This window comes from Puma concolor, chromosome D1, assembly GCF_028749965.1.
Source record: "Puma concolor isolate L17-30 chromosome D1, mPumCon1.1.hap2, whole genome shotgun sequence".
NCBI classification, from domain to species: domain Eukaryota; kingdom Metazoa; phylum Chordata; class Mammalia; order Carnivora; family Felidae; genus Puma; species Puma concolor.
This window is the reverse complement of record NC_141676.1, coordinates 83,247,566-83,274,163: the sequence shown is the minus strand read 5'-3', so window position 1 is coordinate 83,274,163 and position 26,598 is coordinate 83,247,566. Positions and strand designations below refer to the sequence as shown.

Here is a 26,598-nt window from a genome sequence, read left to right as displayed (position 1 = left end):
AAGTCCTTCAGACTAAAATAATGAATTTTACTCAAAGAAAGTTTATTTCTTGTCTAATGAACTAAAAATAAGTCAACCTGAGAAATGGTTAATATGAAGCTGTGATAACTCTCAACAACCACCTTTTCTTTTTGTGTATGTGTTAACTAGCCACTACGAAATTTATGACAAAAGGGTAAATAAAGGAAATCATCTTTAATCAAGAGAAATAAGGACATGCAATTTTCGATATTTAAAACATTCTCAAATTTCATGAATCCTTAACTCAAACATGGTGATGAGCATGGGGTTACTGGTAGTGAAATTGGGGGATGGGGTATAAATTGGTTTATGGCATATTTTTGGCTCCCACATGCCAAAACATGATGTGGGAAATGTCAACTGATTGATGGATTGAGGTTGTGCTGAAATACATGCCTCTTTAAATATGATGAAAACTTTGAAAATTAATCCAATTTCAAAGTATATAATGCCTGTCTTCTTCCCTAAATTTTGTAAGACATTAAAATAATATGCCTAAAACACCAGAGCATCTCACATATTATATTAACAATACATATTTGCTATTGCTATTATGCAATTTTTAATTAAATAATCTTAGTTTTTAACATTATGGATTATGTGAAGGCTCTGGAACCCAACAGAAGGGGTTTTTTTATTTATTTATTTTTTTTAACGTTTATTTATTTTTGAGACAGAGAGAGACAGGGCGTGAACGGGGGAGGGTCAGAGAGAGGGAGACACAGAATCTGAAACAGGCTCCAGGCTCTGAGCTGTCAGCACAGAGCCCGACGCGGGGCTCTAACTCACGGACCTCGAGATCATGACCTGAACCGAAGTCCGCCGCTCAACCGACTGAGCCACCCAGGTGCCCCCCAACAGATGGGGTTTAAATCCCCACAGTACCACTTATTAGTTATGTGTCTTTGAGTTTGCTCTTCTTTAAAATGGGTATATTAATAGCATACACCTCAGAGGGTTCTGTACAGATTAGTTAAAAATATAAAGTAACTGTAGCAGTACCTGGTACCCTGAAAACACTCCAGGTCAGCTATTACCTATAGCAGTGCTTCCCAATAGAAATATAATGCAAACCACATAATAACTAACACATTTCAGGCGCTCAATAGCCACATATGACAAGTGTCTGAAGTATTAAGCATCACATATTTTTTTAAATATCTTGAGACTCATAACAGCTCAAAATCTTGTATTAATAACCAAGTAATTCATATTACTGACACATTTTTTTCGTTTTTTAATAAATATCTAATTTTGTTAGAACATAGAGAAAGGCCAGTTTTGATTGTACCCCCTATTAATCCTTATGTTGGGTTGCTTAAACTTTTAAAAAATGTAAGAAAGGAATATAGAGGCTTTAAATACTCTTATAAATGAAATGACTCTTAAGGTTATAAATTTCCCCTCCCAGACCCTCATGATTTTTTTGTGTAAAGTAATACCCAGACACCTAGCCCACTTCAGGAAAATACTTCCATTACACAAGGATTAAAAAGACTGATTGGAACAGTGAATAGAAAGAATATAAATCCTGGGAAACCTAAAGCAAACTCTGTAACTTAACACAGGTCAAATGTGAATGTTGTGTATGCTAATGGTTAAAAGGAAAAAAAAATAATAAGTTTCTTATGTTAATCAAAATGAAAACACTAAGAAATAAGTTCATTTGTACAAATTCTTCAATATAAACATTGGCTAAAATATTCTGAAGCTATGGCTTCCTCATTTGGTAACAAAGATACAGCTAAGGAAAAAAAAATCTGTATTGCTACACACACACTCCATATTCGTCAAAGGGACTCGGAGTACCCAGAACATAAGGAGCCCAGGGTGAGGGAGAGAGGAGAAATATAGGAGACCCTCCAGCCTGAAGACCCCTGCAGCCACTGGGTCCACATACTATACATTTCTATTTATTATCATCCCACATTTCTATTACAACCATGTGAATAAATGGGACTTTGAGCAAGCTGTCCAAACAGCTTCTTCCTGGGTCTCCTATTGATCTAAATCTCCTTTGTTGATTCTACCTTATCTGACCAAAGTCTGGACTCAAGGCACCTCAGGGCTCAATCCTCCTACCTTTTCTCTTCTGTCTACACACTCATAGATCCGGTGATCTCATACATTCCCATAGCTTTAAATTCCCACTACAGGTTGACAACTTCAAAATTTATATGTTCCCCTGAACTCCAGACTCATATATCCAGATGCTCCCTAGACACATCTACTTAGATATCTACTTAGGCATCTAAGTAGATTCAAATTTTAACTATTTTCTCCCCTCACCTTCTTCATCTCAGTAAGTGGCAGTATCTTCGACCAAATGCACTATTTTTTCTTTTTAGCACTTACCACCATCAGAAATAATGTGTTTAATGTCTGCCCAGTAGAATGCAAACTGCATCACAGCAGGTATTTCTGTCACAATACACAAGGATTAAAGGGGACTAATTCAAGCTGTATGGAAAGTGCAGACCTCCAGGGGAGTATATGGGCTCAAGTGTGAATGAAAAGATGGAACCAGTCTTGAGAGGATATGGATCAGGACAAGGCAGAGGAAGGCTGTTCAAGAGAGAGTAAAGGACAATACAAAGGTCTAAGTCCATAAGAAGCTTGTAGAGACCATTAAGAGGAGTAGAAAGAAAGCCAGTGGGGATAGAGAACAGAGAACATGAGAGTGAATACTGAGAAGGAAAGAATGATAAGTAGAGTATAATTCCAGGGATACAGATAGAGGGAATGTCAAGTCCATAGGCCTTAAGGCAAAGAGTCAAATTCAGAATTTCAATACCAATAAGGCTTCAATGAACATTTCATGCTAGGGTGTTCTCTTGGTATAACAGCCTGGACTAAAGTAGTAGTGTTTGCACAGCCAGGTTAGCTGTCATCTGAAGTAAATACAGCAGTTCCTGTGGTGGTATGAAAACTGAAGAGACCTTACCATGAAGTTTATATGGCTTAAATGCCCCTCCTTGCACTGGAGACAGGCTCAGAGTCCTTAAAATAGGACATATGATCTAGGACATCTCTAATCATTAAAGTGCTACATTCTATGGGGAAAAATTTTAACACTTCCAATAAAGATGCACTTAAAAAAAAAAAAAAGAGCCCATGTCACTAATCAATAACAGTAACCTCACTATAAGTAAATAGGCATTTTACTTAGGCCATTACAAAGGGCTATTAAATTACTTCTTCTATTTGTGTCATTAAAAGGCTGTTCCTGCGTAGCCACGTGATGGCAGATGTCAGTTAACATACTGAAAAATACTGCATCATGGAAGCCTATTTTTCCGGTAAGAAGTATGAGACAGGATAAAGTATATTCTCAAAAGTTTCTGAAATGGATATTTCCTATTTCCATCTCCGAGTCACTTTTTTTGTTGCATTAAAACTGCATTTTTAGTTGGCTTTGGCAGAAATTTTTAACTCAATACTTCAAGTTAGTAAGGAACTAAGAAGAGTCCCATTTATTAAAAAAAAAAATCTGTATTTCTTTGGGCTTTTTTTCTGCAAACAGACTTTGCTTTTGTTGTTGTTGTTGTTGTTGTTGTTGTTGTTGTTGTTGTTAATGTTCATTTATTTTTGAAAGAATGAGAGAGACAGAGCATGAGTGGGGGGTGGGCAAAGAGAGACGGAGACACAGAATCCAAAGCAGGCTCCAGACTCTGAGCTGTCAGCACAGAGCCCAATGCAGGGGCTCAAACTCATGGGCCGTGAGATCATGACCTGCACTGAAATTGGATGCTTAACTGACTGAGCCACCAAGGAGCCCCTGCAAACAGCCTTTAGATTACCTAGATGTTGTATTCATCTTACTAAGTACAGTAAATCACTGGAAACAAGAGAATGTAAACCATTAGGTGTCTTCTATCATCTTGTGATTTTATTTTTTAGTCACTGTTCTAACATATTTAAGTTGTGGCCAAATTCAATTAATATAAAATAAATCACGACTTATCATAAAAAAAACAATTAAATGAGTGTATCAATTACAGAACTCCTTTATACTTTTAGTACACTTAAAATATTCTTCTTCCTAAATGAAGTAATAATTTTTAAAAGAAATTCTTCACCCGGGTGGCTCAGTTGGTTAAGAGTCCAACTTGGACTCAGGTCATGCTCTCCCAGTCCATGACTTCAAGCCCCGCGTCAGGCTCTGTGCTGACAGCTCAGAGCCTGGAGCCTGCTTCAGATTCTGTCTCTCTCTCTGCCCCTCCCCTGCTTGTGCTTTCTCTATCTCAAAAAATAAGTAAGCATTTAAAAAAAAACATTTTTAATAAAAAATAAATTCTTCAGCACATCTTTGCACATAATCTGCTAACAGATATACCTTCAGTTGTAGTAGCATCATATAACTGAAAGTGTTTATTCCAATACTTAGATTTGTGTGTTTAATAATTACAATTATATAATCTTTTTTGGGCATGCAATCCATTAGGATTTTACCTGTAGATTTTTCTTCATTATTTTGCATTCTTTATGTCAGAACTTCTCTAAAACAATAGGTAAAGCAATCAAAACCTGCAATGCGACTTCACTCATGAACACAGAATTTCCTCCTTGCCCCAACATGAGAAACATGGCTAAAGGCAGAAATGAAGACCTAACAGCTGGTGTTTCAATCTCCATTTCCACTGCCTATAAGACATTCTACCACATTCCTCAGCCACTTTTTCTTGTTGGTCTTTGTCCTTTCTTCAGTCACCATCTTGCATGACCTCAAGATTCTGCTCATAAAACATCCAAACCTCTAAGCTTAGCCTTCTAGATTCCTAAAGTCTGTCTTCCTGTTTAGCCACATCTTAACTTCATCACTATCTGGACCAACTCCACTGCTAAGTTCAGCATATTTCAACTCCTACTCCTGATCACAACTTCCTGGTCTCAGAATTTCTTTTATTGTTAGTGAACTGTCAACATAGTGAAGTAGTCATGCTTGCCCTCTGCTTTCTAAGGCCATCAATAACCTCTTGCCTCAGTTATTGCTATACTCAGTCAAGACCCATTTTCATATTATACAAACCCATGTCCCTGTAATCCAGCACATCTTCTGTGCCCACCCCTTGAATCTGGCCTCCCAACTATTCTTACTGCTCATCCATGGCTCTGGGTATTGCTAGAAAAATCTATGAAAGCATGGTAATTAGTCTTTCCTTGACATATTTATGATGTCCACCTTCAATGGCCCATTATCACTAACCATAATCCCTTTTCTCTTATATAACTTGCTCCTGCCTTTCTAAACTCTTTCTATAAACTACCCTTACATTTCTTTGGTTCTTTTCACTCCTGCAAACTACAACACACTTTCCCATATTCTTTCAATAATTCATGCTAGCTGATTGATCATTCTCCTGAAGTACTTGCACAGGATTTGAATAACAACCTCACTCAACCCTAAATCGTATATTCCCCTGGCTTCCACACCATTTAAAACTCTATTTTCACATCTCCCTAACCACTTTTTCCCATTTTCATCATCAGCTCTTCTCTGGGCCATAAGATACCTCCTACTCACATTTCCCCATTAAACTTGGACTTCTATTGCATAGTTCATGAAACTGGACTGAAGATTATGCATACAGTACTTAAAAGTATACAATTTAGTCTTAAGACTCCAATCAAACTTCCCTCCAGAAAAAAAGCTTTTTCTGATCTCCCCAGAAAGGATGTAAGTCTCCCATAATGGCTCATATGTATCTAGCACAGATTACACTGTACTGGGACCAGACCATTGTAGGCTGATGTTTCCTAAAAAAATATAGTCATCCCTGACAGTCTACCTTATCTATCTTTCACATGGCCACCAAATTAATCTCTCCTAAATCCCACATTGGTTCTCCCATCCTTTTCAAAAACTAGCAATTTTGCTCTTCTGTAACACACACCAAAACTTTTTAGCCCACCTCTTACACCCTACTTATGACCAAAACTACCAGTCAATCTTCTAATACTCTCTGAGAACTATCTGCCTTATTCTACAAATATATACAGTACTTTCTTCCACCCTGTGACCTCTTCTCAAGTTCATTATATGACTGCCAAGTAATGGTTGTGTGATTCTTCCTTAGCTCAGGCAACATTCCCTGTGCCAAGGCCATCCTCCTGAAACTGTTCTCCTTATCCAATTAGCAGAATGACACCACATTTAATGCACATTTAATGCACATATATACATATGTGTATACATAATTCCCCAACAGGATGAAGCCAGTGATAAAGATGGCATTTTAAACAAGACTGGAACCCTCGCTGTAAGAGACAATCAACATCTTTATTACCATCAATACTTACTATGTGCCATGTGCTGCTGCAAATGACAATCCTGTGGGAAATGTACTAATTTTCCCATATACAAATGGGAAGTGAGGGTCATAGACAGAGGCCTTCACAGAAATTTTAACAAAATGGGTACAAAAATTATATTGGTAAATGGATAAATATATTATGGTAACTATCCTCTGATACTGCCACATTAAGTTAATCCATCAACCTGAAATGTTTTCCCCACTCTTCCCAGCCAAACAGAATCCTGCCAGACTTTAAGACCCAACTGAAATGTCACCTTTTTAAGAAAGAATTATTTGCTCCTTTTATGAATTGTCTTTAATACTTAGAATGTATCTTTATTATAACACTAAAGTTATTTATAAGGTTACTCAGAATGGGTTTCTAATGACAATTCAATATTTTTAATTCTCAAAAGAATTAACTGGAAAACAAAATGAATATAATTTACACCTGATGAAATTACACCTGAAATAAACAGAAATGGTATATATCATAAGCAATAATTGATAATCACACTCATACAGAAATTATTGATAATCATAAATTATTGATAATCATAATCATACAGAAATATTTTCTGTAACATTTAGTACATCTATCAAATATAGGGTCTGGTATGGCTAAGTCTAATTCAGAAGGTCTGGTCTTTCTTTCAGTATGTCCAAAGTTTTATTCTGAAGAAACGGGGAACGGACTTACCAGTCTCCTCCTTTCTTCTTCTACTGCAATGAGTAGTCTTGCAAATTCCTTTAGTGACTGAGCTATTTAGAAGATTTAAAAAAAAGGCATTAACCACTTTCCATTGTTAACATCTAATTACACAGGAATAAACATTACAATGAAGCTAGTTATAAATATGTATATATTCTGTGGTTTTATGTTTCTATAAGCATAGAACACCATACATAATAAGATCTCAATGACTAACAGCTATAGATAACAGATATTTGCATACTGAAAATTAAAATTTAGCACATATAGAGTATAACATTTTTTCTTTAAAGACACTAAGGAAATACAGTATATGTATGTAATGTATAAAACATATTAATAAATAAAAGTTTATGACTCAAATTGCTTCTAAACAGAATCCTACAAATAATGAATATATTAAATCTCTAAGAAGCAATAAATCCAGTACAATTTAGATGTACTTATTAGCAGCCAGTAATGCAAAGTCTGTTACTGACTTCTATCTAGAAGCTCAATAGTTACAGATACTTAAAACCAGATTCTCTATTCTGTATTACTCAGATATCAAGTTAGTTTAGACCCTGGGTAGTAAGTGTGTCTGGAAGGACTACCAGCATCAGCATTTGGGGAGCTTGTTAGAAATACAGACAGGGGCGCCTGGGTGGCGCAGTCGGTTAAGCGTCCGACTTCAGCCAGGTCCCGATCTCGCGGTCCGTGAGTTCGAGCCCCGCGTCAGGCTCTGGGCTGATGGCTCGGAGCCTGGAGCCTGTTTCCGATTCTGTGTCTCCCTCTCTCTCTGCCCCTTCCCCGTTCATGCTCTGTCTCTCTCTGTCCCAAAAATAAATAAACGTTGAAAAAAAAAAAAGAAATACAGACTAATGCCTCATCTCAGTTTCTGCATTTTAATAAGATCCTCAAGTGTTCGTCTGCATATTAAAATTGGGAAGCACTGTTTTCTTTTTTCTTTTAGCTTTTATTTAAATTCCAGTTAGTGAACATACAATATAATAATTATAATATATGTAATATTAGTTTCAGGTGTACAATTTAGTGATTCATCATGTAGGTACAAACCCCAGTGCTCATCACAAGTTCAGATAGCTTTCTAAAGAATCACTGCTTTAGAAAGCTACCTGAAACTATACTGCCCTGGCTTGGAGAAAATATCAAATACTCCTAGAAACACTGGGAGAATAAACCAAAATGTAAGTCAAGAATTACAGTAACGTATTCTTTAAAAATGTATAGTCCCAAATGGCAATTGTAAGACAGTAATTCATCCACATCAATTTCTATACCTTATACTTAATATAACTAAAGTTGGAATGTTTTGATTATAAAACTAATAAAACAAGTAAGGTGAAGGCAAAAATTATGTCCATTTAAGGTTTTTTTTTTAATGTTTTTATTTATTTTTGAGAGACAGTGAGAGAGAGACAGAGTACGCTACGAGTTGGGGAGGGGCAGAGAGAGAGGCAGACAGAATCCAAAGCAGGCTCCAGGTTCTGAGATGTCAGCACAGAGCCCTATGTGGGGCTCAAACTCACAAATCACCTCAGAGCCATGTTATAATGACCTGAAGTCTGAAGTTTAACTGACTGAGCCACCCAGGTGCCCTTCTATGTAAGCTTTACCTTCCCTTCTACGTCTTCATTCTTTAGGCTCCTTATGTCTTCCTACACCCATACAAATTATTAAAAACATTCTATAAGACCAGAAGTCTAATAAGTCTGGCATAAAGCCTATAATAAAAGTAGATAAGTGAGGAAAATAAATCAAGAGTCTCATAACAGAACTTATTAAGAAAAAGAATATTTTCCATTCAAGAATTTAAAATTACAATCTAAGTTTTTTTCCCTCCACTCCTCTTTTTAGAACTAGTAGGCTTACACTAACTAAGCTGGTTTGAAATGCTATCACTATGATTACTTCATATTGGATTTTATTCACAGATGCCAAAAGAGAAATCAAAGAATTATCTGGGAGACTCAGATTAATCCGATAAACACATTAATGACCTTAGAGTAAATATGACACTTTTTTTTAATTTAGAAATTTGAGATTTTAATTTCTTCAAAAATAAAATGCTACAATACAACCCACTTGTGACAACAGTAAACTGAACAGAAAAACATTTTACAAATATATAAAAAGTTTTAAATGGAGTACATAATAGCATACTATACTTTTGTACTTTGGGTAAAGAAAGCATTCCATCACCCTGGCAACTATCTATTGCCACTGAAGAGTTCTATTGGTGAGCCTACAAAAATGTCAAAAAAATGTGGATAATGGAAGGAATTATCTACAGAGAAAGATATGCCTACAGAGAAAGAAAACAAGAGGTAATCAGTTTGGTGTACAGGAAATGGAAGCAGCAAGTACTGCTGAAGGGGAGAAAATAAGAGGTGATCAAAAGTAGTTGAAAGTCTGTTTAAGAAGTTCTTTAATCCCAGATTTCAAACTCAATGCCTCCTAAGCTTTTTAATTAAAAATAAACAAAACAAAAACAACTACCTTCATATGCTTCTTTTATGGGAAGATACTAGATAAGGCACTCTAACAACACATGAGAATAAATCAAGGAAAGAGGATATAGAATCTAGAAGTAGGGTATCCAATATAGCATAGAAAGCAATGAAATTCTCATGTCAACAGAGAGATATTCCAGGACAACTATTGTGTAAAAGGTTCAGACAGGATCTTATCTAGACTGGAGCAATAGGTTATAGCCTCCAAGAAATGTCTCTGGAGAATAAAAATGGAACTAATCAATATCCTAATGTATCTGAATGTAATGAAAGGAAATTTACAATTCTTTTAAAGAAAATTCAAAGATAATTACTAACCCTTGGGAAAACAGTTATTTAGTAACACCATGAAAATAAATTAAATAACTCAGTTTTAGTATGTGCAAAGTCACTATGATATAAACGTAACAGTATAAAATGAGAAGAATGTATCTAAAACTGAGGAAAAAATCAAGTAGTAGCAAGACAATCATGGTCATGAAAGAAACAGAAATGGCTAAAAGTTCAAAGTGGTCTTTGTGAGTAACTAAGTGGTGAGGGCTTGTAAGATGAGAGATTGATAGTTTTTGTTAAGCCTATTAAAAATCTTTAACTTTTTTAAATAATGAAAAATAACACATGCTATAAATGATTTATTTTCCTACTAGCCTAAATTTTAGGAGGCTAAATTCGCTTACTAATTTTCCCAAAGTTAAGTAAATATCTAGCACATAGAAGCCTGACAAGCCTGTTTTGTTTTGTTTTTTGACAACAGGTATTTTCAGAATAAATGAAGATGTAGCTTGACTTACTTTTTTAAGTTTTTTAATGTTTGTTCATTTTTCAGAGACAGAGAGAGACAGAATGAGAGTGGGGGGAGACAGAGAGAGAAGGAGACAGAATCTGAGGTAGGTTCCAGGCTCCGAGCTGTCAGCACAGAGCCTGACACGGGGCTCGAACCCATGAACCATGAGATCATGAGCCTAAGTCAGACACTCAACTGACTGTGCTACCCAGGCACCTCTAGCTTGATTTAGATTGGCTGGGGTACACTAGAACCTTCTACCTGGTCAACCCAAACAACAACCACTGCCTCATGGAGTAGTGTCCTAATAGTCCCAGGAGCATCATCCCACGACAACTTGGAAGTCCACAGGCTTCCCCAAGGTAACTGCTGCTTCAAGACTCAATCGACCAGTTGCCTTAAGTCAGATTTTGGTTTTAAGTAATTAGGAAACTCAGATTCTCATTTTGATGTTGTACCTCCTTGTCTAAATATTAATGATGCTGTTTCTTGCTTTATTTGAATGGTGTTCTGGTCTGTTTCCCATATAAATACTATTTATAGACTCAGTACAATAATAGTTTGTTATAATAAGAATGTCTGAGGAGAAAAATTTGAACATGCAAAAGCAATTGCATGTCTGCTTCCTCCCAACAAAAACTACTCTCCCTCCAGCAGTTTTCTAGGTCTGTCCCAATTTGACAATAAGTTTTGTCTCTTCTTTTGCTGATTTTTCAGGGAAATGACTTCAAAGAACTAAAATTGTTCTTTAAATAATATAGTGTCAGTTCCATAAAACTATATGTTTCTTAGTCCAAATGAAGATATTACTGTTTTTCATTTGTCCTACATGGAAAATGAACAGCCAGGAACACCATTTCATGAATTAGTAACAGTGACTTACTAACTTTTTCAACCCTTATCTAATGCCTTCCCTGAAGTCTTTTTATTTATAATGTTGAAGTATTGCATTAATAGTTTACAAAGCACAGGGGCACCTGGATGGCTCAGTGAGTTAAGTGTCCAACTCTCAATTTCAGCTCAGGTCATAATCTCACAGTTTGTGGGAGGACTGTACCCCACATCGGGTTATGTGCTGACAGTGTGGAGCCTGCTTAGGATTCTCTCTCTCCCTCTCTCTCTGCCCACTCCCCCCCCCCCAACCGACTCCATTCACATTCTCACTCCCTCTCAAAAATAAACATTTTTTTAAAAAGTAGTTTACAAATCACAAAATAACAGAAAAAGAAGAGGAATTAATAATCCTACTAAGCAAGTATAAAATAATTCAAAGTTTTATTGTGTAAACTGGGTTTTCAGACAAAGGGCTTGATGGATAGCCAGTCACTTCCTAGCCTGGCCCATCCTCAAAATCTAAAGGCACCTCTGACACAAGTCAGGTAGATCCATACTGCCAATTGTACCCCAGCAACTCCTCAGAGATGAGAAGCTCAGAGAAGAGTATTAGAATCTCTGGTGACCAGTACCCACAAAAGCCTTTAGAGACCATGAAAACTGGTAGGGAGTCCTGGGCACAAAACAAATTCCCCACCAGGCCTTGGGCACAAGACATATGAAATGATTCCTCCAACAACCACCCATCACACTGCCTTAAACAAAATAGCTATTAATGTTGACTGCTTGAGCAATTTCTTCTAAGACTTTACCTAAGTAAAATTTAAAAATGTTTTTTATTACATGCAAATTTCTAATTCCCAAATACATTTTTTATAAGCAATTATATGTGATGGTCTATATCTTATCAATGTTAATATATACATAAATAACCATTTCATTATCTGATTTGGGGATCCACAGTAACATCAAATATAACAGCTGGTCTTGCAATTACAGATTCTGCCCATACCTAGGTGTATGACAGGAGCTTGATTAAGTGAGAGCAATATTCCAAAAACAATATTTAATACACAGTGGGCTTTCAATAGATGATTGTTAAATTAATTAACAAGTTTAATAATACATTTCCATAATCTACTTGCTCTATAAGGAGAAACATACTGACTCTTATTCTAGGTTTCATAAAATATTATAAAAAAGATAGGCCAGATACTTCAGAAAATTATGTTAGCTATCTACATTCTGGCCACCTGCATGAAACTTTCCTGGCTGTATTCACCATTAATAATCTTTCCCCTTCCTGACCATCTGGACCATGAGATTAGTGGAGAGCAATCAAAACACAGTTTCATATATAAATGTTAATTTTCCAACAAATTGTTGAAGTTAAGAATATTGCTGTAGGTTACCATTTTTACCTCTACAATGTGATATTGGAAAAACACTTTTGAAACAAAAGAAATCTATTATTCAGGTATATTTATGACAGATCTCAAGAGTATAAACATTCACAAAGACAACAATTGAAATATACCCACACACTGAGGAAGTATAATAATGGTTTCTGTATTTACCAATATCATAAATTCTAAAAAATTCCTGAGCTATCTAAAATATCTATTTCCTCACTCTATCTTTTTAGCAGGCTTAAGTTCACCCTACTACTTTTGACTGTGGAAAACCTGGTTAGTGCCTAGAAGATGGAATAAGAAAAAATAAAGAAAATTATTCCTTGTTCATTGTTAATATGACTCCATCACAGTAAGTACTAAGCATTATACTATTAGCTTCCACAACTGATCTGCTTGAGCTTTACAAATTTCACAATTCAGAGATTTCAGAAAGCGTGTCTCTCTCACATCCAACCAACATTTGTATCATAATCAGATAATGATGTGTTAAATATTTCTCCCTGGAGTCTTTTTTTCTCAAACCTAAGCAGAATAAATACATATTCAAACAGAAGTACAGATCACAAATTCAGTGACATATACCATATGTCAACAACATATTTTTCAGTTAATAAGTGAGCAAATCACCTATGATGATCAGATATGCTGATGAATAGGGGAGAACTGAGTTAGTGGGATTTAGACTTGGCCAAATTTCAAGGAAAACATGAAAACTTATAAAAGTCTATAAAGGTCAGATTGAACCAATCCGATCATTTTAGAAGTCCAGATAATACCCCAATAGTCACTTTACTATTCTATTTGGGTGGACGACATAGACTGTCAAGGCCTTTCTTCGTATCCTTCTTGCACTTTTTTTTCCACAGAGTAGAAGAGAAGCAGTAAAATACCAACACTTAACTGAGCATATGAGCCACAGCAGGCGAATTTAGATCTGACCACATTAAAAAAATAAAAGTGGAATCAATGTACACAACCAAGTGACACTCCGCAATACGCTATGAAACTTGCAATGAACTAACAGGGTATCACAGCAGCAGTTCATGCCTGGAACTCCCACTGAGGAAGTTCTTTGAACCTTTAGAAGATCAAAGGTAGCATAGTAGCTGAACAGCAAGCTTTGGTTCGGGAACAATTTAACCCATTAACAAAGCAAGAAAAAGGATCATTTTGGTATGCCTGGAAAAGAAATGATGTCTGTAAAACTGTAAGATATAAAAAGTGACGCCAACTCTTCACACAATATCAACTAGATATGGTGTGCCTTTGTAACAATTAACACCCTCCACTTGATGGGCTGTCTACTCTGTCTGCAATACCAAAATTATTTGCAACCACAAACTCTGGTTATTTTCTAGAAGTCACAACATCAAATAAGATTGCTCCACTCTATTTGTGGCTTCAAGCTCCATGGATGCCTATTCACAAAGCCAGTAAATTGCTTCCTAAACCAACAGGAGAAAAAAAAAATCACAGGCCCATTGTTGAATGCTGGCAGGTCACTGTAATACACCCACATACTCAGAGGCACTCATCTTTCTTCTAACACTTCACAGCCCCTTGGAATCTAAGGTCTCATGAAAACACAAAGAAATTCTAGTGATCTTTAAGGTAATTAAACCATTCTCCAAAATGTCCTCCTGGTGTTTGTTTGTTTGTTTTTTTTTTTAACTTCCAAACCCAAATCAAAAAGATTACTATTGAAAACAAGCCCCTATAAGCTTGTATTTAAATTCTTCTTTCATAACCTACCAATGCATACTTGTACAGTATTGCATGCAAGTGTATTAGTTTTTGGCAGACATGAGATGTACAAGTTGGAAGAACATATTAGGTATTATTTTGGTAATAAAAATTTATTTTATATTATAACATAGTTTGCTAATTAAGAATTAAAGAACGATAAGAAATGCATAGCCTACCCAGGAAAAAGTCATAAAACCTTTATCAAGTTGACCATGTACTCTGCATAGAGTTAAAAACTGCTACATCTCTGCTTTATCACTTGTCTGTTACCATCAACTGTGCCATGTTTGTTCCATCCAGTACACAAATGCCAATCCAGACAAGACAAAGGGACAGAATCTTTATTTTGGAATCCATAATATCAAGACATTTCTTTCTACTTTCACTTGTTCCCATTTATTTTCTAACCATACTACCCAGATTCTTTGCAGGGGTTATGGCCAATAATCTAGTCTCCTTTTTAAGTTCCCAACTCCTGTTTTTCGTGTCTCCCTCCATACTTGGGTTCCATTCCATGGATCATTGGGTACTAACCTGTGCTATACATTGGCATATGAACATGGGTTCTAACACTGTCCACCACTGCACTTTTGGGCTGTGATTCAGAACTTGTGACAAGATGTCTATCTTTTACTCTTTTCTGGTCTAAGGTGGTTTTCAGTCTGGTTTCTCTTATCCTCACTGGTATAACAATGGGACTCAAAAGAGGGTTTACACCTTTTGTAAACCAGGGACTTCATATGTAAAGAAGAGCTACTACCACTACAGCAGATCATTAGCATTACCTATTATAACTGAGAAGAATTAGGACTCCAAGATGAAAAGTCACAATGGAGGCACAGAAGTAATTCTATACTATCTTATCTAATGGTTTTTTCCTTCCCATATTGTCTCTGAATGAAGGTAGGGCCTTTTAGTAGTATCTGCTTTGAAACTGCCAAACTGCAAAGTAGTTTGAGAGTACTAGTACACACACACACACACACACACACACACACACACACACACACACACACGGCATATACATTATATAATATTAAGTTCAAATTTTGGCAAATGAATACATACAAATATAGACAGCCTTTCAAATTTTACACAATTTCAAAATGTCATTCTAGCTGGTTTCTTTGAATTCTTCACACTATCTCATCACTTCAAATGAATTTCTTTTGAATTCCAAAGATGTTTTACTCCGAGATCTTGTTAATAAGTATTGTTCTGTATAACACAGTCTCCAAGTCACATATTTTTGTTTTCTTTTGAAGCATACATTTTAGAAAATGAAAACATGTGTTATTCTGATGTTGCCTTGTTTTAATTTTGTTTTATTTTAGTGGTGTTTGACCTGTTTCTCAAAGCCAAAACAAAACCCCCAATTCAGAAGTCATTTTCCCCCAATATGTGGAGCATGCACACTCTGTAGCACCTCTATCAAGAGGCAGAGATGTCACACATGCTACCTCACTTAATGTCCACGTAATGATATGAGGTACTGAGTAGGTTTTATCCTAATTTTGCAGATAAGAAAATGAGGATCAATTATCACCTGGAGTAACTTGCCCCAAGTTCTCAGGACTAGTAAGTGGAGAAGCAGGTACTTAATTTTGATTGTTTTGTTCCGAAGTCTTTGTATTCCAGCAAACCATTATTGCCAAGGGAGAGGGAGGGGGAAGGAGGGGGTGCAGAAAGGAGGCAGGCAGGGAAGGTAATGCCAGTGTACTACCCCACTACATTACAGCAAAGAACAGGCTTATCATCCTTGAAAGTAAACAGTCCCAGAGCTGTTTGTGCTGAAGGGGTAATCAGGCCCCAAATATCCTGCATTAAAGGAACAATCAGTAATTTGTTACTGACAGCCACTTCCATCAAGCCTTCCCAATCCTCAGCACTATTAGGAATCCACCTCCCAGCACTTCTTCACATTCCACAAAGACGGAGGCACCCCATTCATACTCCTCCTCTGTACCCAGTCCTCCTGCAACCACCCTACTGAGGCTTCAACATCCGCTTCCTTCCTTGTCCAATATCCAGTTTCTCTCTTCCATAACCTCTTAACCTCTAGTGACCTTCTCTCTGCGGTAATTCACACACCCACAAGGACACTAAGAGTTCAAGCTATCTAACCCCTTTGCCTTTTGCTATTTGGCAATCCCTCTATTCAACTCTAGTGTACTCCTAGTCCTATTTCCCACAGTGGCTATCTAAAAAGAATTTTGTTTCTCAAGAACCCAGCCCCAACTTCCCCCTACTCACTCATACCAGATGGCCTAGTCTCCTGCTTCTCTGAGAGAAGTTCAAGACCCCTGATTAACACTATCTTTATTCATTCTCTTCAACTTGCCTGTCTCAGAAAAGGGGCCCTCTTTCTCCCTATGAAGCTTCTAATCTCCCCCTTCCTCATCTCTAGCTCCATTTCTATAATTTCCATCATCACTCTTCTCTCCACACAGCTGTTTCTCCTCCTCCCAAGTCTACAAAGGTACTACCATATACTCCTATCCTCATGAAGTTAGAAGAGCAGGAACACCTGAGGGTTGGCAGAGGAGGAGGGGATTTATTTGACACATACACCAGCACTGCACACAGCTCTTTAATCCTCAGTACCTCACAAGGTGGTCTCAAGTAAAACACCCAAATGTTCACTCACCATTCTATTTTTCAAATAGAAACTGAAATATAGAGGTTAAATAATACCCAAGATATTACAGCTAACAACTTGCAGGATGAAACTTTGAACCTGCGTGAATCACATGAAATGTATCCATTTTCCCACTACTCCAGGCCTGATTCATGAAATTGAGCAAATTCATGAAATTCATGAAATTGAGCAAATCCAGTTACCTCCCAGGAATTTCTACTATAGATTCTGTATGCATCTCAAAACATAACATGTGTCAAAACTTAACTCATAATTCTTCTCTACCTTCGGGTACTCTGCCACATATAAACACATAAATGGGCTCAAAACACCATTTTGTTAGCAACTCAAGCAATGTATTAACCTCATTCCTCCCTTCCACACATCCAGTCACCAAATACTGCTGGTCTTTCTCCTCTACTCTTCTTCCATACCCATAGAAGGATATCACTTCATCTCTGCTATAATATTACAGCAGCCTGATTATTGGTTTTCCAGGTTCCATGACTCTAATTCATCATATGCACTAATGGTCAGAATAAAATTCCTAAAGGGCACCTTTGATTATGTCATTATTTAGCCATTCAAGGTTACTGAGTTGCATAAAGTCCAAACGTCCAAACTCCATATTGCAAGCAACGTGGGGCCTCCAGTATGTGACCACAGGTACCTTTCCAAGTATCTTAGCCTGAAATGCTACTATTTCTAACCTCTAACTTAGCACTTTGAAACTACTAGACATTCTTATAGTTTCCAATTTCCATGCTTTTCCTTTACCTGAATTTGCTAAACTGTATGTTACCTAACCACTAGGACCCAGATCAAATAACCTCTCTATTCAAGCATCCTCTGATGTCCCCAGTCAGAAATCCCTTCTCCAGCTTTGGTGCTCTCGCAGCATTTTTGTTTTTACTATGCTTAAAGCACTCAGCACATTCTCCTTAGTATTATAGTAATTATATCATAAAACTATTTTTATTCTTACCCTCTATTTTATAAGGCTACAAGAATATTTTATTTACATATGCATGTACTAAATTGCACATAAGGTTCTTTGCACAAATATATTCATTAGTGATAGAGAATTCTACAGAATCCAAAGTCTATCAGTATGCACTAAGTCGCACTTTGTGATTTTAATTTGAAAAGCTGATTCTTTTTCATGTCTGGGAAATCTGTAGAGCATCTACACTGACCTATGAATGCCATCTCTCATTCTAAGGGTACACACCTGTTTGTTTTGCATAAACTAAAACCTTTTTTCAGGCTATGAAGGACAATATGGCAATAAATGACCGGGTTTCCCTACAAACATGTCTTCTTACAGCATTAGTGGCTCCACTGGGAGAATGCTGTACATTGGGGATCTGGTGATCCAAAAAGCACAACTGCAGTAGACTTTTTCCCCATTTTAGTACTCTTTCCAATTGAGCTCCCCTCAGTATAAACACTAGTCTATTGTTGAGAGTAGCTGTTTTCCACAGGCTTATATCAGACATCATGAATCTCCATAAAATTAAATCTCCTGTGGAGATTTAAGGAATATCCATATAGGTAAAGCCTCTTCCTCCCAGGAGATTCAACCTTCATTCAATTCTAGGGTACAGATCAAGAATCAAATTTTTAAAGCTTCCCATAGTTGATTCTGATGCCAGGCAGTTTGGCAACTATTGGCTTTTGTGGAAGGCAGGCAGGGGGAGACTGCATGAAGAATTAAGAGTTAAAACTATATTTAAATACAAAACAGTATATATTTTAATAAGATTTGTAAGAATTATCTCTACTTCCTCCTTGAAGCTTATCAGTATTTTCAGTGGCAGGAATAAGTAGTACTCTTGGCCCTCATGGTTATGGAGGAAACAAGACATTCTCTTTCAGTCCCAAGAATGAAGCATGACCTGAAAGCTCTTCTTTCCACATCGCTCAAAATCATGACTCAGCAACTATTTTGAATTCTATGTCAGAGAAATTACCCAGAATTAGCCCTTTTGTCCAGACACATATTCCTAGATTAGTTTATAAGGCAAGACTTTTTTTTTAGGCCTATTTTTCAACTCTTTTGCTTTCTAATTTCTCCCTCTATAGTCTGTTTCTTCCCCACAGCCACCAAATCTCTCTTCAGTGTTCATATGATTGCCATTGTCTTTGTCAATGAGTCTTCCAATAATCTCTGGGTGTTCATGTCCTGCCTCCTAACTCACTTATTTCAAACACAGTTTCTAGAATTGTTGCCTTTCTGGTCCAAACATTTTATGTCAAAACTGAAACTGTGCTTTTATTATTTCATTCACATTTAGAAATGTTCTCTCTTGGTCCATAAAAGATTTGCTGAGGAAGGCAATCTTTGACTCACTCTGGCAAATACTTCCATGCTATAATTTATCACATATACAGATGCCAGAATAAACCTCCTAAAGGGCAACTTCAATCAAAAGCCTTAAGTGTCTCTTGAGAATATACAAATGAAACTTTAGACTATGTGGCAAAGCCCTCTAACATATTCTCTGGCTCTCAATTCTTGTACTCCAGCTGCAAAAGGATATTACACCTTCACTTTCCTCAAGACTGCACATATCAAGACAATGAACCTTCAAGTGCACAGACTAAATATGCCCAAGCAAGGGAAGAAATCCAATGGTCTAGAGCAGAAGGATGCAGTGACGAAATACTTTAACATCTAAATGTTTCAGAAAAAAATCTAGTGCTTACAAGCTAGCATGGCTCAGAAGTATTTTCTACCCTTATGGCTTTTGCATCAAGGTTTCTAATCTAGAAATAGGTCAGTGTTTTCATGGTCAGGTAAATTTGATTGAGGACACTGATAACGAAAGATAAAATAGGCTCATTTTACAAGCAGTTTGCAGTAATGCCATGATCTTAAAATTAGCTGTCTCTGTATTAAAAACACTTAATTTTTTAAACAATCTCCTTTTTTATCTCCTTTTTTATAGCATTTATCAGTCTAACTTAATATATAGTGAACCTATACATTTTACCATCTAACTCCTCTGACAAACCCCCATTAGGGTGGGGATTATTTTTCTGCTTTGCACAATGATGTGTCTTTAGCACTCAAAACAGTGTCTGACATATCACAAGTGCTTGATAAGGCTTTACTGAATAAATGAACGAATGAATGAACAAATAAACAAAACCCAAGAGTGAAAGTTCCTGACCTAGGAGCCAGGCAATCAAGGTTCTAACTACTGTGACTTTAACAAATCATTCCGCCTGTTTCTAAAGCAAAATGATAGCTCCCATGTTCTTCAAGGTCTCTTTACACTCTAAGATACTAAACTTGGGATTGAAACCAAGCCATTTCTAAGTAAGAAGTAACATTTACTGATAATTCAAAATATATATAGATATACAGATATATAGATATATAGATATATAGACAATAGTCTGTGCAACTTCCCACCCTCCCACCTCCACATGTACATGAAGAAGGTATGAGATCATCATAGTACTAAAGAAATGCAGCTTCCAGACAAAGATATAAACTACTCCACACCAAGAAAACTGAGATAAAATATTATCTTCAAAAGATGTTTTCAAAGCAGACTATCTTCAACATGAACAGATAAACTCCAGTAAGTAAACTAGGAAATTACCAACAAACCATAAACTATGCACTTAACACATACTCAGGCCACCGCTTACCTTTATGGTACCTGATGTTTACCAATAGGCGATAAAACATGTTTATGTTATCATGCAAAAAATTAGGGAAAAAAAACATCATTGTGGGTATGTCATGGTTCAGGCTTACAATTACAAGCCAACCAATATGATTCCAATTTTACCAAGACATTCTATTTACACAGAAAATAAAAGAGATGCACTCTAACTGGCTCTGTTGGTCAATGCAAGTGTATTAAAAGAAAAACATAGGTATCATACCCATAAGTTACATTATTAAAGTCAAGCTACCCATGCCCCATTTTCTCCTGGGCACAAACCCAGAGATACAGCCAAGTAAAACATTTTTTAAAAAAGGTCATCCGGGGCAGCCTTCTTAAATCTTCCATAAGGCAGTCAGATTAAACTTTTTAAAATGCAAATATAATATCATTGCTCTGATTAACACACTGCAATGCTTCTCACTACCTTTAGGCTAAAATTGGACATCCCCTAACATATTAGGTCTTATCTACCTGCCCATAATCTTCACACATGCCATTTTCCCCTCGGGTGTCCCATTTTATAGTGCCTTAGACTTAGTTGGCACTCAGGTACTTATTGAGTTTTACTGACAGGAAATACAGGCATAAACAGGCTAAAAAGAGTAGAAGAAAGGTACAAAAGCAAGTTCCTGAGTCTAATCTCTGATCCTTTTACTTATTAAAGTAACCAGCTTAGGTCCAATGAAAGAGTCATTCATGCTAAAACCCCAAGTTAGCAAATGAAAACTTAAGTTTCTATACCTGCTCTCTCAGAAAAAGAAGGCCTAAGTCAACCAACCTTTGCTTGTTTGCTTAGCACAAGTTACCTAACACAACTCCAAAGCTTTCCTTTTCTCCATATAAGGAGAATAACCCTGCTTTAACCAATCAGCAAGCTCCCAGTGCAATTTCTTTGCTCTTGTTCACTTTGGACTAAAAATCTCTTGCCTTGTACAAGCTCTTCAGATCCCCTTTCTATCTGCTAGATTGGATGCTGCCTGATTCATGAATTGCTGAATAAAGCCAATAAGATAGTAGATCTTTAAAATCTACTCAGTTAAATTTTATTCAACACAATTTGGGTTATTGCCCTTATAAAGGAGCCAAAAACAATCTATTAATTGTTGATTAGCCATGGCTGCCTCACTGCAGTTCACTTTATACAGTAGATGCTCTGAGTCAAGCATCCCAACTTTTCCACCTCTACGTATGAACATGAACACAAAAGCACCAAGAGTACTGCCTTTAGGGATACCGATATATTGTAGAGTAGACAAATTCACAAATACAGAATTTGTGAATAATGAGGCTCAACTATATGTTCCTGCATCGCAAGTTATATAGGGCTATGGCATTTATTTCACTGTCTAGTTATTTTGCTGGGATTTGAGCTATTCTAAGTCACTAATCACAGATAAAAGTCTTTTCCCTCTCTATCCACTCACATTGTAATTAGCCTTCTTTAAGTTATGTTGTCTTAAAAGGAGTATATTGCTGCCATGTTAGCCTCTAATTCAGTGAGGACACACCAGGTCCTCAGGGATTGGCACAGAGTCACCTAACATAACAGTCAATAAACACTAAATAAATTAAAGAATACAAAAATCCTTAGCTCTGGTTTGAAATATTCAAAAATACTACGAAATTTGTTCTAAATGATTCTCAAGTACATGCAAAAGTTAGATGTATGTATATGTCTGTATAAAACTTAGCTTATTACTATATTGAAAAGAATCATGCTAGACATATCCAAATACATATTTTATTGTTTAATATATGACACTAAAATTCTATTTATGTACCTTATAATGATGTTTCTATAAAGGTTCACTAGGTTTTGCAAGGGAACTATCCATGAAACAAATATTTACTAAGCTTCTACTGAATATAAAGCACTTAAGTACTATGCAGGAATAGAAATGTGAGTAAAACTTTCTAACCTCGAAGAGCATACACTTTTCTTTCACAAAAGAAAAAAAAGGGGAGTTTCATGGAATTAATGTAGACCAGTAAGTTAAGACAAATTTTTTTTTCTTTGAAACATGGGACTTGTGATATGTTTCAGGTTGTTTTTCAGAGCCGGAAATTTAAAATAAGCCCTTCAATTTCAAATTAAATCAAATTGCATTCTTTAAAACACAGAGCTAATATGATGAAAATCTCTCTCAAGTGGCATGTTTTTTTAAAGACAGGAACTCCACCTGAAATAAGCAACTTTCCCAGCTGTTTCAATTCTTAATTGTGGGTGGTTTCTGTGTGGGTGCAAAAATAGGGTGGTTAAAAAAAGTGGAAAACAATAATTCAATTGTCCAACTGAGAGCCATTAAGAAGTAAAATATGCTTCCTCTACAGAGTTCAAAAGAAAATGTTATTTGTATAAACAATTTAGGCATTTGGAAATGTTCCACTTTAATAGATGACTTCCTGATTTATATAACCACATTTAAGTCAGTTGTAATGAGGGTTTATAATAAGTAATAGATTCTCTTTTGATTCAGCAAATGAGAAGGTAATCTGTTTCCTAGGTTTAATAAAAATCACAGGTCTCTTTGGAAGAGTTCTGTTGTAGTTGGTAATGACATTGTCTCTGGTTTGCAAATTTTATTTCCTGAGAAATGCTCAAGAAAAGTTGAATGGCCACACTCCATCTTAAAATATTAATAATATCTGTATGGCTGAATATTTACAGCTCATCACCAAATTCTGAAGAAAACCTTTCCAGAAAGTATTTCATAATTTAATACCTTAAAAGATGAATTTTACTGGGGCATCTGGGTGGCTCAGTAGATAAAGCATCCAACTTTGGCTCAGGTCATGATCTCACAGTTCCTGAGTTCGAGCCCCACATCAGGCTCCACACTAATAGTTCGGAGCCTGCTTGGGATTCTCTCTCCCCTCCTCTCTCTGCCCCTTCCCCACACACACGTTCCTTCTCTCCTCTCAAAATAAATAATATACTTTAAAAGTTTAATTTTATTAGTTTAAGTTGAAGACAATAGGTTCTTTTTTAGTTAAAATCATTTATGATCTTTTAAGTACATTTCCTGGGTTTATAAATATACCAGTTATTATTTTTAACCTGAAACACAGGTTACTACCTCAAAGTGTTTTTATGCTATATAGGAATCCTTTTAAAACACACAAAGGAAACCATTTGCCATGCCTCCCACCCTGGACTATGTTCTTATTTATCACTTGCAAAACTGGATTGAACAGTACCTTTCCATTGGACCTAACAGATGTATCCTCAAAGTGGATGGATTTATTTGGCAAAAATTTATGCATTCATTCCCCATAGTAACTTCTCTAACAAAGAAAATGAAAAAGAATCTTCCAACTACTCCTTTGAAAAATTTCTTCCACTTCACACCCTCTGAGCAGGCATCAATGATCACTCTCAGGCTCCTGTCTATACATACCAAAGTGATTCAGACTTACAGTTAAGTCACTTTACCACTGTATCACACCTCTGAGAGGTAATCAAACAACAAATATTTGCACCTAGGCAAAGCACTCCTGGCTCAGGAAGACACAATGAAGCCCTTGTGACTTGAAATGTCACTATTTTAAATTTGTCTTAGTCTCACCTTTTGACATATTCTCCTAAAGAAGGAACAGGAAAGAACCTAAAACGTAGAGCACATTACAGACAACAGAGTATACAAAACTTGGTTCGGTTTGAGTTACCATCCATCCATCTAAACACATATAATTTGTACACAGGTTTCCATATAAAAGGTGTTTGTTTTTTTTTTTTTTTAAGATGTAACAGGTCTTCATTCTAAGAACTATTAAGCACTAACCATCATTATTGCTATGTCTGCATACCTGCATTCAAAACAGTAAATACATGAACTAGAATACATACATTAGTTATGTCAGAAAAATGTGAGCAATTATTACGAATGTATTTTGATCTGAATTACCTAATTTATGGCCTCATTTCTCCACTCAGAGCTGGGAGTTATAACCTTAGTTGACAAGTGGTTGTGTGTTGTCTGTCTCTACCACAGGAATTTTCTGTTTAGGTGTGTCTAAAGGAATGACGTCTCCACCTAAAATATTTACTAGCAAACTGACTCTCCTTCTTGGTAAATGTTTAATCTCTTAAGAGCAAGGTTCATGTTGTCCAAAACTTTCCTGAGAGTTACCACAGGCCATCATACAACATCGCTAACCAAGCTGTTTATGCACAATTGCAAATGGACTTTTCAATGGTTTCCAAGATTACATAGAATGAACAAGATCTGCCTCATATTAACGACTCATATTTTTATTGGCACTAGTGCAGGCTGACTAATATCTGATTTTTAATCTAGACTTTTAAGACTTTGGTTAAAAGTGGTTTCAAATTATAGGCACCAAATACAGGAACAAAACAAAGTAACTTTCAATCCCCAACCCTGGTATGGATATAAATTCTGAAGTGATAAACTAAGATTTACAGCCCTTTATTATCCTATACTCTCACATGCTAAATTCACCTAGCAAAACAACCTGTCTAATAGGTAGATTCACATTAATAACTTTGAGCTTCTATTGTTTGAACAAGCCAGTGTAAACAGTGTTTTTAAATGGACAGTATTTTATTTTTTGTAGAGATAGCCTTTATTTCCTACTAGTAAGGTTTTAAGGCTAGACATGACTTTGGAAGTTATCAATTCCCATGCATGTCTTCACACCAGTACTGACACAGTGGGCATCGATTTTTGCATTTACACACATATTACTTACTATGTAAATATAGTTAAATGATGGTACATTTGGTATCTGGTCTACCCATATAATTCTTTAAGAAGGATGGAGTCTTACACCAGTTTGTAATCACTCCATACCCTCCCTCACCAATTTGTAAGCCCCAAATGTCCAGCTGGTGAACTCCTAACTCCCTCCTAACTCAAGATCTTTAGTCAGTTCAAAAACTAAAGCAGTATACAAAGCAGGCAATTAGAGCAGCTGTGAGAAGTTAAGTTGGATGGATTCAACAAGCTGCTTCCCACCAGGCTAGCTGTAATTGGCAGATAAAAGGGAGCTATCAAAAGCTCACGTGCAGTTCACTTATCCTTAGAGAAGAGGAGTAATGACCTCTAACTGCTCTTAAATGGAAAGGAGGGTGCTAAAGAGAGAGCTCAAGTTTGCTGTCTTGCTTGGGACTTCAATTCTGGAAACAACTGACTTGTTCTCTGAGCCTGAGAAATTCCAGACTGGGTCCCAGACAACTAATTACATTTTGCTCCCTTCCAAGCCAGCAATGTCTCACTAACACTGAAAATTAAACAAACAAATCCCAGCAAGCACAAGTCCAAAAGGGTGAGAGCAGAAGGGGACACATGAAGAGTGGGACTGACTTACAGACCAGACACAGGCCTACACATCTAAAACACTCCCGGAACAGCTTCCACAAATTAGGTAATTATATTGATATGGAAACAGCACCTTCTTTTCCTTACTTTGCTCAGAATCTGTTTTTCGCCATATTCCACTGTAAGCACATTGAAAGCAGACATCTTATTCATCTTCCTACCACCTTCCCACCCATTCCCACCACAACTCACAGACAAAAAGTCTGCAAATGTCTTGACTTTACAAGTTATTTTTCATTGACATTGCTTACTTATAAAGAAGGAGTTTTTCTAAGTCATCGTTTTTAGTGGTTACATCATTGGTAAGTCTCAAAACTCCTCTGGCTGAGAGTGTCATGCTATTATTACTCAATACTACGTACGAGTCACAGCGGTCCCTATTTCATTCCTCTTATTCAGAGGAATAAGAGGCTGAAACTGGGGCTTCAACACGCTATTTTAAACAAAGCTGAAACTATGTACCTTCCCATACAGAATTAAACCTGATGAGAAAAATAAAAATAAATAAAACTGATAAAGGTGGGTAAGGATAGTTCTTTGCACTGCATCCACTCCAGCCTTACCCAACAGTGTCAGGGATACATTCCTAGGTCACTGTCCTTGGAACGACA

At 36.5% G+C, this 26,598-nt stretch overlaps 1 protein-coding gene across 2 annotated transcripts in view; it reads right to left on the bottom strand.

Moving 5' to 3' along the window:
- Positions 1-26,598, bottom strand: part of ARHGAP42 (Rho GTPase activating protein 42) — a 325,984-nt gene that overhangs the window by 213,819 nt on the left and 85,567 nt on the right. For both annotated transcript variants that reach the window (XM_086678623.1, XM_086678622.1), the window contains exon 3: positions 7,018-7,079. In XM_086678623.1, the coding sequence (XP_086534749.1) occupies positions 7,018-7,079 (62 nt within the window). The remainder of the gene's footprint in view (positions 1-7,017; positions 7,080-26,598) is intronic.